Raw genomic sequence first — 11,661 nt, 5'->3', positions numbered from 1 at the left:
TTTGCTAAACCGTGATTATTTATAATAAACTATATTTTTTTTTGGGTAAAAATAAAAATCTCGGCCGTAGTTGTACTCAATTTACATTGCTTCGACTCCGTTAGCGAAATTGGACGCTCCTCTATAGCACGAATCTCAACGCAGGATCAGCTTCCGTTTTAGCGAATCTAATGCCTCCACGCTTCCAACCTTTTCCCCGTTAAACGATTCAACATTTCAAATGGACGGTAGGCTATCTTATAAATTGTGTCAATCTTTTTTCCCTCAATTTTTTTTCCTTCTCTTATTATCTCCATTTTGTGGATATGCCTTCTCCCCTCAACTCCCCTCTGACTCTGAAACCATCACCATCCCCTTCCCTTCCCCTCCCCTTCTCTCTCCTTCTTCAATGGCCACCACAACTCCACCAAAATGCTTACTCTTTCCATCTGCACCCAGGCCACGGCACACAAACCGGGTTTATCTAGACCGGGTGTACCGCCATATTTCTCAAGGGCCCTTCAGGAACCTCTCCTGTAAGGCAGCTGAAGTGTCCAAGGTGAACGAAGAGGCGGGCCCTCCTGTCAGTGGAGGAACTGGAGGGGAGAACTGGATCCCGGTGGTCCCATTGGCTGCTCTCCCTAGGGGTGAGCGGCGGGTCATTGCGCAGGATGGAGAGACAGTGTTGCTTCTGTGGTACAAAGACCAGGTTTATGCAATTGAGAACCGCTCTCCGGCTGAAGGGGCTTATAGTGAAGGCCTTCTCAATGCCAAGCTCACTCAGGTTTTTCTTCCAACTTCTCAAGAACACAGTAAAATTTTGAAAAGAAGAAATATATATATATAACAGTTCCAATTATAATTTTAGGATGGTTGCATAGTTTGCCCCACAACAGATAGCACATTCGATCTGCGAACAGGAGAGATAAAGGAATGGTATCCTAAGAACCCTGTTTTAAGAATACTGACACCGGCTCTGAGGAAATTATTTGTGTACCGGGTCAAAACCGACATGGACAACATCTATATTAGTATGAAAGGGAGTATACCGGCAACTGGCGTGTCTGCTGAGATTCTCTTTAGTGGGCGTGCCCAGCCTGGGGTCACTGCTGAGGATGTCAATATTGAAGAGGTCCCACCACCCCTCTCTCTCTCTCTCTTATAATTTCCAAATTGTAACACAACATCGTCATACCTAGGGGTGTTCATCGGTTCAATTCGGATCGGTTCGGTTCAAGCCGAATTAAAATATAAAAACTAAAGTTTATTCAGTTTTTATAAATCAAACCAAACCGAACCGAACATACCGAAGTAAATTTCGGTTTGTTCGGTTGAACCAAAATAGGATATTAATCATAAAAAATAAACATTTTTTTTGTTAATTTTTGAATTTTTTAAAGATGGATTTGAAATTTTTGTTTGGTTCGGTTTAACCAGTTTTAAATTGAACCAAACAATATACATTATGTTGTAATTTTTTTTTAAAATATTTGGTTCGAACGGGAGATGGATTTAAAAATTTCAGTCAGTTCAATCTGACCGATTTTAAAACTTCTTAACCAAACTGAACTGAAATATTAAACCGGTTTTAAAAAATAAACTGAACCAATCCATTTAACCAAAAAAACCTAACCGTTTAAACCGAACTCTCTAGGTTCGGTTTAAAACTGATTGAACCAGACCCGTTGAACACCCTTACTTATAACGAACTAGCCCAACATACCTTTCTCTCTTATATAAATAAAGATGATGGAAAAACAATATTGACAGCTAAAATTAAATTTATTGGTTTTAGGTGCGCATGGTGGTTGTCGAGGATTCTGAAGGATTTGGATTTAATAGCACAAACGAAATAATCAATGGAAAAGCAGCCATAATTGGCTTTCTACTTTTAATAGATTTTGAGCTTTTGACTGGAAAAGGACTTCTCAAGGGAACCGGCTTCTTGGATTTCATCTATTCTGCTTTCAGAAGCTTTTAGCTCCTAGAGCGATCAAAGGTTCTATAAGATTTAATAGGTACAGTTTCTTATACTCAAAAAGGATCAAAGCACCTAGCCTGTTTTCGCTGCTTTTCATTCACTGGTTTGTACCAGTGCCAATCCCAACAGTTACATACATTCTGGTACAACTGGAAAGGTCTGGGACTGTATCGTTACGGACACGTAGTCGGTGTGATTGATTGTTGTAGCCAAGGATTCCTGTACCTGTATTCAGTAATCAGTACCATTTTAGTCGTGGGTGGCATCATGTTGTGCTTTCTACTTCATTTGTTTTTGTTATTTTGAGTTTTTTTTTATCAAAATGAAATGGTAACCATCTAATTCTGAGCTGGAAACTTGGATTAAGGTTGAGTTTGTGCAGAATATTTTATTGATTCATTCACAAAATTTTCAGCTTGAACAGTTTGAAGTGCAATACCGGGAAAAAAAGATCTAAGTCTGAACAGCTGTTACCTTTTTTGAGCCTGGATTTCTTTTTTTTTTTGCTTTTCCCCCCTGATTATTCGATGTTAGTTTGATCCTAACTGCTTCATGATATATTAGTTTTCATGCAAATTTTGTAAAACGCCCGAAAAGCTGTGAATACATATTGTCTTTCTGCCATTTTAAGTGCTGGTACCAGCCTTAGTGCTAATTCTCTTTATGTTGGTTACGGCTTATGCATGATAATTTATACTTCAAGTTCTAGTTTTTGTAACTGGTTGCGTAATATTAAGTACTCCTAATAACAATTTTTGCAAGTAGAAGATTTTATACCAAATCACATATATATAGGCAAATGGGGACACAATCCAGGAATTGGAATAATCTTTCTCGAATAAAAGAGCTAGGTGAAATACTTTTGTTTGCCTTTTTATCAAGGGAAATGGATCCTCATCCAATTTACAATAACCAATACATGTTTTTGGCTAATCACTTCTGATATCACAAGTGCACTTCGTAAAATTGCAATGCATGAACACAAATGACTGCTGCATTTTGGAAAAAGGATCTGAAAATGTATAAAAAAAAAAGGCTCTGAACTTGAAGAAATTAACTGACTTCAAAAGGTACATACATCTGAAAAATTGAGTATTTAATTAACACTGATGGTGGACTGAACCTTCAAAGAAATTGGAACTTGTTTTACAGTTCAAAAGCTTTCAAATTACCAGTATGGTAAAAATTAATTTTAGCATTGCAATCTTAGCATCCTGAAAAATTCATTTCTTTGTTTCTAACTTTCTTCTATATTTAATCTGAGTTCCATAATAAAGACACACAGTTTGGATAGAAAAATCAAATAAAAATGTTAAACACCTCTGCCAGGGGTAAAAATGGAAGAAACACAAGAAAAGTCATAAATCAGAGCTGGTTTTGAGTCTCCCTTTGAAACTTCTACAGCTTGTAAAGGATGTTCAAATGTACATATTCTTAATTTTACATAGGCTTTTCAATAAGCTGATTAGGAGGAATAACTAGATTAATCTCAATCTGAAAATAAAAAAGTCAAACCCTGCAGTTGACTATTGATAAAAATCAAATTTTAATGGTAATAAAAGTTTACACATCTATATAGATACACACATATATCTCTTTTACATATTTTTTTTTTTGACACAACCAATTCATAAGTCCAAACAACATGTCTACAATTTCTCTTTCTATTTTTTAAAATTCATCTAAAAATGTATTGTCAAGATTTACCAAACCCATAATATATTCAGACCTGATAGCTCATAAAGTTTAATTCAGACTTGTTTTTCAGAAAATTACTTAGAAATGAGAAGGAATATAATCTTTTATCCTAAAGCATGACATCTAAATTGATAAAAAGATGTTTGTTTTTTCATCTTTTCTGTTTTCATATTGAGATTGTGCCGTTCTCTACTTGAATCATGAGCCACCTACAAGCAATTAGGTCAGTTATATGGGTAATGGAATAGACACCAACAACTCACTTTATTTTATTTTTTTAGGAAACCACAACTGACTTCAACGAATTAAGAAACATATTTATCTTCAATTGGTTTATATTTTTTAAAACCACAACCTTGCACACAGATGCACACGCACACATAACCACACAGAGTGGTTCTTGTTTTCTCACGCAACAGATATAACATCAACATGACAAGAACCACTCTGTGTGGTGGTTATGTGTGCGTGTGCATGTGTGTGCTCCCTTTTTCATTTTATATGCATCTAACAGCATCAATTCATTACAGGCCTCTTCATTATATGCATATAACAGCTACATGACAATAGTGGTTCTTGTTCTATGCATATATTTCCTCATTACTTATATGGATGAATTTCATGTATACCCTTCAAAATTCTCAAATTTTCATATTATTTCTTTTAAAATTCATAATACCATATTTATCATTCTAAATTTAAAAAAAACTCACATTTACCCAATTTATTTTCCTTTCTGTTAAAAGGAGAAATATGTAATTTCAAGAATTTTGAAGGGTATACGTGAAATTCGCCATAATTATATTAATGAAATCGCACACGCATATAAGCATTAATTATATTAATGAAAGCAACTTTCTACCACAATGTACAATGAATAATCCTTTGTTCCAAACTTGCAAGTTGTAACACATTCAAACTAAGAAATTAACAAATTAGTTGAAGAGAAAACTATTCCTTGATACAAATTATGATATATATGTACAATTTCCATAACATATATACTTGCAGTTTCATCATTGCATCATTTTTTGGAACTATTACATAGAAATAGTTTTAGTAGACTGAACATGTGATCATGACTAATGTCGTTGTCAGCTTGCTCGGCGAAATCCTCAACAAATGTGGTTGCAGTTGCACCATGTTTCTCTTCAATCTCCTTGAGAATTGAGGGGCAACTCAGAACAAGATGCTTGTACCCATCGGTTGAAGCCATCCGAAAATAGTTATCTTGTGTTGTTGCGAATTCGAGACAGATAGCTTTGAGTTGAGGACAGTTGTGTTGCTCGGCCAAAGCTAGCGTCGTTGCCACTGTTGCCGCACTAATGTTTTTACTCAACTCTTCTTGGCACATCAATTTCAATCTCTCTAATGCATACTGGTCAGCCGCTACAAGCAAGTGCTGCATCATTATAGTTAAAATTGTTTGTGCATCGAGGCCTTCCACATCGCTGCTAAGTTCTTTCTCTTCTGGTAGTGAATCGGTATATATAAAATGAAGTAGAGCCTTGAAGACAATAGGTTCCATGTCTTCAATTGTTATTTTCTCAGCATGATTTTCCTTCATCGAACCAAACAGTTCTGCTTTAAAGACCGGTGACCTCAGAGCTAGCACGAGTTTGTGCGCGTAAAAAATCTCTCCTCCAACCACAAAAGTTATATCAGCGCCTTCTTTACTCCTCAACAGTTGGCCGAACTGTTCTGGTAAATCCGATGGCGGCACCACAATTAAGCAATTGTTCGGTTCTGCGAGGCTTTTGGGACTTATGATCGTGACGCCACAAATAATTTCAAAATGATCATCACTTATATACTTCTCGAAGTCGTCTCTCTTTATGAACTTGGACCATCCTTTGTACTTACCGTGCATTCGAAAAGTGTGAGTATTCCTGCTGCGTAAAGAAGTTACGGCGTTCCCCAATTGATCCAGCAAACAGAATTCAAAAATCACACCTACTTCGGTTTCGCTCGCATAAGAAAGATATAGTGATACATACTTGCCTTTATCTTTCGCATAGTATCCTTCGGGGTAACACTTGATACACCATTCAAGTCCTCCAATGGTGAATTTCGGGGACATGAAGAAATTACCGATGCCGATTCCCTTGACTTGGGAGAACTCGGCTGTCAACCTGTATGATCCGCTTGTTATCTCGGTGAGGCTAGTTGATGCATGGTCGGTGAAGTCGGTGTGAGTGGTTCTTCTTGGTGGCATTTTGGCAATTAATTGAATTACTATTTGTTATATTCTTCTTGAGAAGTTGATTTTAGAATGAGCTAGAGAAGAACAATTAAAAGTTAGAAGGATGGAGGTTGATGTTTCATTATATTAGTATTAGGGAGAATTGACCAAGTATTTTTTTTTTTGCTGAATTAGAAAAAATGAATCAAGAGATCATCTACCTATATATATCTAAATCCATTATTATATAGTTGTGTCAATTTGGTAAGAAAGACTTTGAACTCACCTACAAGCATGTGTTATATAATTTGTCTTAAAAGAATGCTATTTTCTATCTTAACTTCCAACTTTGATTGATAACTTCACGCAAATGTTTATTTTAAAGTAATAGCGCTGATAAGCATCTCCAATTACTACTCACATTGAGTCCAAATAATATAAATACTAAGATTATTCAAGGTTGGTTTTAAAGTAAATATAATTAATATTTCAATGAAAAATTATACTAGAATATATTCATGTTCTATTTATTATCTTCCAAGAAAATAATAAGTATTCAATTGAATCAATAAGTTAAAAATCAATGCTCAGAAATTATTTACGTTAGTGTATTTTTGCAAGCTCTTGATATTAATGAAAAAAATATCGAATTGTGGTATGATTTTAAATGTGAATAGTTAAAATGATAAGGATTATATCTAACGATTTTATTTTGATACATGGGTTTTAAATTTTAAAAATGAAGAATAACTTAATCATCAAAAGTGATAATGCGCCTTTTAAATAATATTAAGCCAAACTAAAACATATCTTCTCTAACTTCCCAATAGCAATAATTTAGGCTTGCAAGACACAAATGTGTTTGTTTCAAAATCTCTTTTAAGAAAAAAAAAAAATATGATCAAATACTCTGAGGACAACCGTTGGTGTTTTGAAGATAAAATAAATAAATAATGTTTTTGTTAAATATCTGTTTTGAAACTATCTTGCTTATACACGGGACACATATTATATTTGGACCTGTTTATTTTATTTGTAAGATTTAAATTTGGTATTCTAGATGACCCACTTTGACAATGTACTGCTTAGATCATTTTACTGGTAGCAATTAAGCTGACCAAGTCTTAGTTTTATAAACAATATTATTTTTTTTATGGGTGCCCAACAACTAGAATGCATTATGTCATCCTTTTTTATATATAATTTGTAACTATCAGGTCTGTACAAAAAAAGTCAGAATTTATATAATTTTATTGAGGAGGGATGAAGTTACAACGAGTTACAACAATTATTTTCTATATTTTCAAAGTCCAAATCGTCAATCCAAACCGTTAGATGTAATCTCTACAATAAAATGTGCTTGGAGACCAAATTTTACATATTTTGAAATTTTTTTACTATTTATTAAAATAGGTACAAAAACTAGTTAAATTCAGACCATTGAATTTTGTACCCATCTTAATAAATAGTAAAAAAAAATTCAAAAAATGTAAAATTTGATCTAGAAGCACATTTTATTGTGGAGATCACATCTAACGGTTTGAATCGACAATTATAACTTTGAAAATATAGAAAATTGTTGTTGTAACTTGTTATAACTCAAAAATTGTTATAACTTGGTTCCTTCTCAATTTTATTATACTTAAAATTGTACTAGAACAAAATTGAACATGCATAATGGTGGTTGGCAACCTGAGTGTTGAAAATGTATCTAATTACATACCTTTCAGATTCTATTGAATTTTTTTTTTCTTTTTTTTCTTTTTTTTTTTTAGAATACTGCTACACCTGCAATTAGCAAATAAATAATCAAAGCAAGCCACAGGTAGCAATACTTTCTTAAATAGCTCATTTGCATGGCCTAAAACTTACAATGCCAAAAGAAATAAAAAAAATAATCCAAAAAAAAAAAGAAATTAGACCAAGAAAAGGGAAACAAGTAGGAGCTACTGAAATCTATGGATTTATAAAGTATACAGCTTTGAAAAATAAACGTTAAATAAATTCTAATAATCACTTGTGCGAAGCAAAGAAAGTTAACCCAAGTCCGGCAAAAACAGCCAGTAAAAGTACAAAAAGAGCCACTAGAAAATAGAGATTGCTCCCTTTTGATGATGATGAGCTGTTTTTTTTCTTCAAATAATTATTCTGAACTGGTAAATCTGTACCAGTCACAACATGCCAGAATGATTTTTCTACTGTTGTGGGTTCAGATTGAGATTCGATTTCTAATATCGATGATGTGTCAATTGTGTCTTCCATTGACATCATCTCCTTGCACCGATCCTTCGTGTCCTGAAAGACAGTAGAGATAGAGAGAGAAAGATTTGAATTATCAATTCATTTGTTGTATTGCACTGATTGTAATTACATTCTATGTTTATATAGAAACACCCATATCTAACCCTAAACTATTAACTAGAGTAAACAAGAAATATATTCATAGCAGAAGTTTGTTAGAGAGAACTGTCTTCTTCTACAATCTTGTCCAGTGGATGGCTTAATGGAGGTCTCCATTTGATTGTCAACAGGGCTTAATTGAGGATTTCCAAGGATTACTTCGGAAATCAAAACCAGGTAGTATTATATAGGTACTGATATCATCATATTTGATCATGCACTGTAACACCCACATATATGTATATTATAGCATATTTAATAATATGCATTTGTAGAATGAAAACAAACCTCAAGGATCTCTGATGATTGCAAATAATCACAGATATGTATGCCGGCAACCCAAGGGACCAAAACTCTTCTAGGAAATGAGACTCGAAAATTTTTCCTGTATTTGAAATGTAATATAAATATAATACCAATAGCACCTTGAACTTTTTTAAGTATTAGAAAGGTTCTTGTTAACCTTTCCTTTCTTTCTAATTTTTTTTTTCAAGCAATTTTTGGTTCCCTTCATGCGTGTGTATTGAGAACCTTAGGTCACAGGGGCGGTAAATATATGTGGCATGTATTATTTTCCCTTTATAAAATAGATAAACAACTTGCGAGAATTAAATTTACTTTAATTCATGGAAATTCAGTTGACCAATCGATTTCTCAGATTGCGCATCTTCTCCCTCAGCCTCATCAAGCATCAGGTCAAGTCTACTCCTTAGACTGGCGATTATGTCTCCCTTACATACCCAATAAATAGCAGCCAATTAAAAAAAAGAAGAAGAAGAAGAAGAAGAAGAAAGACAATATTCCAAATACAATCAAAGGGTAACCTTGTTGAATTTTTTTTTTTTAAAGTAGATAACAAACCTTTAGGTCAGAAATAGCTTGAGCAACAGATTCTCGTGGGCCCAAGTACGCAGAGGCACAGACAGATCCACTAAAAAGCACTAACCCAGCTACATCCTCCAAGCTGCTTTCTTTATATGAAACACTGAGGTGATTAAACCACATTTTATTGAAATGTGTTATTTTGATAACTACATTTGATAGTTTGTGGAACCTACCTTCAGAGTTAGATTCAATCTCAAATGGGAGAAGCAATTCAATATTATGCGGGCCCTCGGTGGTGAGGCTCAAATTGTCTTCCACCTATAAACCAAGTATAAAAAAATAATAAAAAATAGTTTGAAAATTTGGAATATAGAATTGTGACAAACTAATATTATAATTATACTGGTACCATATTTCCATCTAAGAGAGCTTTTGCAGTTTGTAACTTGTTTGAAAGATGAGTTATTCCTTTGGTAACAACATTCTTGAATGACTTGTGATTGGGTAAACTCGCCTGATCAATAGGTAATCTAAACACCAAAGTAGAAGAATAAATAAGCAAAATAAAAAGTTGAAGGATTAAAATTAAATCATGCAAAAGGTTTGTTTGAGTTGCATTACCTTACTTCAAAATTGTACATGCACCTGAACTCTTTAAGAGAAGTCACAACTTTGCTAAGTTTTAAGTCACATGGGCGTAAACTACCTGAATTCCAGTTACAAATCCGACAAGCCCACCTGCCAAATTTTTTTAAAAATAAACTAAAACATTTCAAAAAGTAGCAATGATACTTTTTGAATTACCATATAGAATTACAATTACAGCTAACAAAACAACATAGAAGATGCCTTGAAATACCTTCTTGGGGCATAAGAAATATGAATAAGTAGCCTCTCGTCAAATTGAGTATCAGACCAAGGCGCAGCTTGAGCAACCCCTCTTATAACCTTTTAAAAGTTTTCAAAAATTAAGATTTATGACTCAATTTATACCTCTCTGGAATTGAATTGTAGACAAAAATAAAAAATTTGTCAGAAAATAATTAGTTCAAAACCTGACAAAAGATGGCAGTAGAAGTAGCCTTGAATGATGCCTCAGAAGCCCAAATGTATATCCCCACCACATCCATGCCACCAAGAAGCATTTTTGAGACCTAAATATATAGATATATAATTGAGTATGATCATCTAAGCCTATCTTGTTGTTTATATTGCAACTAGAAAATACACAAAAGAAACCTGACGAGCGTGCTCAGCAACCCAATCACCATCGATCTCTATGGATTGTGGTACTTCATTGGATGGTTTCTTGGACCCACTTTTCTTCTTCTCATCTCTCGCGCCACCTCCACCATCAGATCTGAGGGAGCATGCCGGATCACCGCCATCTGTCAGTGGTGTAGGTATCAGAGCATAAACCTGTCCTCTATCTGAAGAGGCACTTAGTTTGCCTATCACAAGCCCCACCTGTTGAATTGTATTTGAAGAGAAATAACAATCAACCTTAGCCTTAAGTCTCTTATTCCAGTATTATTACAAAAATTCTAAGTCCTTTAGGCTGGAATAAAGCATGTTCTTGCATTATTAGCCCAATTTTTATTCCATTCCCTCTTTGCTGTCACTGGAATTTTGCAAGGTTTAAGGCTTGTTGCTTAATTGACCGCTTGCACAAAAATTAAGCCTGTCAGATCCAAAATTAGAGAGTATAACTACAGTATTTTCCCGAATTGAATGGAAAGACATAAATATCAGGACTATAATGCAAGAGACCCGAGCAATTGGGATACAAATAAATATATTAAAGAGAGAAGAAAGGGTACTTGAACAGAGAGAGGAGCGGAGCCAGATTGAAAGAGACTATCCTCAGTGGATTTGAGCTGGGTTTCATCGGCGACCACCGTCTTCACCATTTTTGTTTTCTTATCGTGCGATCGGGCGAGACGACGAGAAATTTAACATACCGCACAAAACGATGTTGCCACTGAACTTGGGCCCCACTTGTCAGAGAGGTTGGTGGAAACCGGGCCGGGTCGAGTTAATTGGTGTTCGGATTAAACAAAGACCGGTTCCGTTTTATGATTCGACTTTTCGAGTCGTTTTAGACTTGCAGGTATAATTGGATATTGGATTATTAAAAAGTTTTGACCCGTTATGTATTGTGTTTATTACATGTTTATCAATGTATCTTTTAGTTTAAGTGCTTGCACATTTTTGTTTACGTTATTTTTCTGAAACTTTTACTCATAAGTTCATAACATAAAAAAAATTCAAAAATATTTTTTTTTTTTTTGAGAAATCAAAATTCAAAAATATTCAAACATAACATCACATTTTCAAAATCTCAAATCATGACACTTGCCAGCGGTAATCTTGGTTCGATACCGATGGAATTAAGTCAATCTCTCCTATCGATACATGTTGCCTACGGATCCAACTCTTCTCCAATGCCATAGAGGATGGGCCTCACTTTACGGTTTGAAATTAAATCTCATAGCTTTAAAATTCGAGCTAGCACAGGAGACAGTATTATTGGGCTTTACGATTCGTGCCAAGTTAAAAGGAACGGTCCAGATCCATTCATTATAAAAAAAAATCT

At 34.4% G+C, this 11,661-nt stretch overlaps 2 protein-coding genes and 1 pseudogene across 3 annotated transcripts; 1 reads left to right on the top strand and 2 right to left on the bottom strand.

The window, feature by feature from the left end:
* Window positions 1-270: 270 nt before the first annotated feature.
* On the top strand, window positions 271-2,584 carry LOC144569568 (Rieske (2Fe-2S) domain-containing protein). Its single transcript, XM_078319996.1, has 4 exons — window positions 271-763; window positions 848-1,111; window positions 1,775-1,997; window positions 2,376-2,584. The coding sequence occupies exons 1-3, from the start codon at window positions 389-391 to the stop codon at window positions 1,958-1,960; spliced, it is 825 nt and encodes a 274-aa protein (XP_078176122.1). The 5' UTR covers window positions 271-388; the 3' UTR covers window positions 1,961-1,997; window positions 2,376-2,584.
* Window positions 2,585-4,484: 1,900 nt separating this feature from the next.
* On the bottom strand, window positions 4,485-6,013 carry LOC144569567 (BTB/POZ and MATH domain-containing protein 1 pseudogene; annotated as a pseudogene). Its single transcript, XR_013516088.1, has one exon. The product of XR_013516088.1 is annotated as a BTB/POZ and MATH domain-containing protein 1 pseudogene (transcript).
* A 1,758-nt stretch (window positions 6,014-7,771) lies between these two features.
* LOC144569563 (oxidoreductase, zinc-binding dehydrogenase family protein) lies at window positions 7,772-11,035 on the bottom strand. The gene is made up of 11 exons (XM_078319965.1): window positions 10,886-11,035; window positions 10,305-10,532; window positions 10,121-10,219; window positions 9,925-10,013; window positions 9,687-9,803; window positions 9,475-9,595; window positions 9,299-9,383; window positions 9,102-9,211; window positions 8,859-8,971; window positions 8,529-8,625; window positions 7,772-8,135 (listed from the first exon to the last, which is right to left on the bottom strand). The coding sequence occupies exons 1-11, from the start codon at window positions 10,973-10,975 to the stop codon at window positions 7,854-7,856; spliced, it is 1,431 nt and encodes a 476-aa protein (XP_078176091.1). The 5' UTR covers window positions 10,976-11,035; the 3' UTR covers window positions 7,772-7,853.
* Window positions 11,036-11,661: the final 626 nt, after the last annotated feature.

The sequence above is a fragment of the Carex rostrata genome, chromosome 2 (genome assembly GCF_964058835.1).
Source record: "Carex rostrata chromosome 2, lpCarRost1.2, whole genome shotgun sequence".
Lineage (NCBI taxonomy): Eukaryota > Viridiplantae > Streptophyta > Magnoliopsida > Poales > Cyperaceae > Carex > Carex rostrata.
Note: the sequence above shows the minus strand (reverse complement) of the source record. Positions and strands in the feature narration are given on the sequence as shown.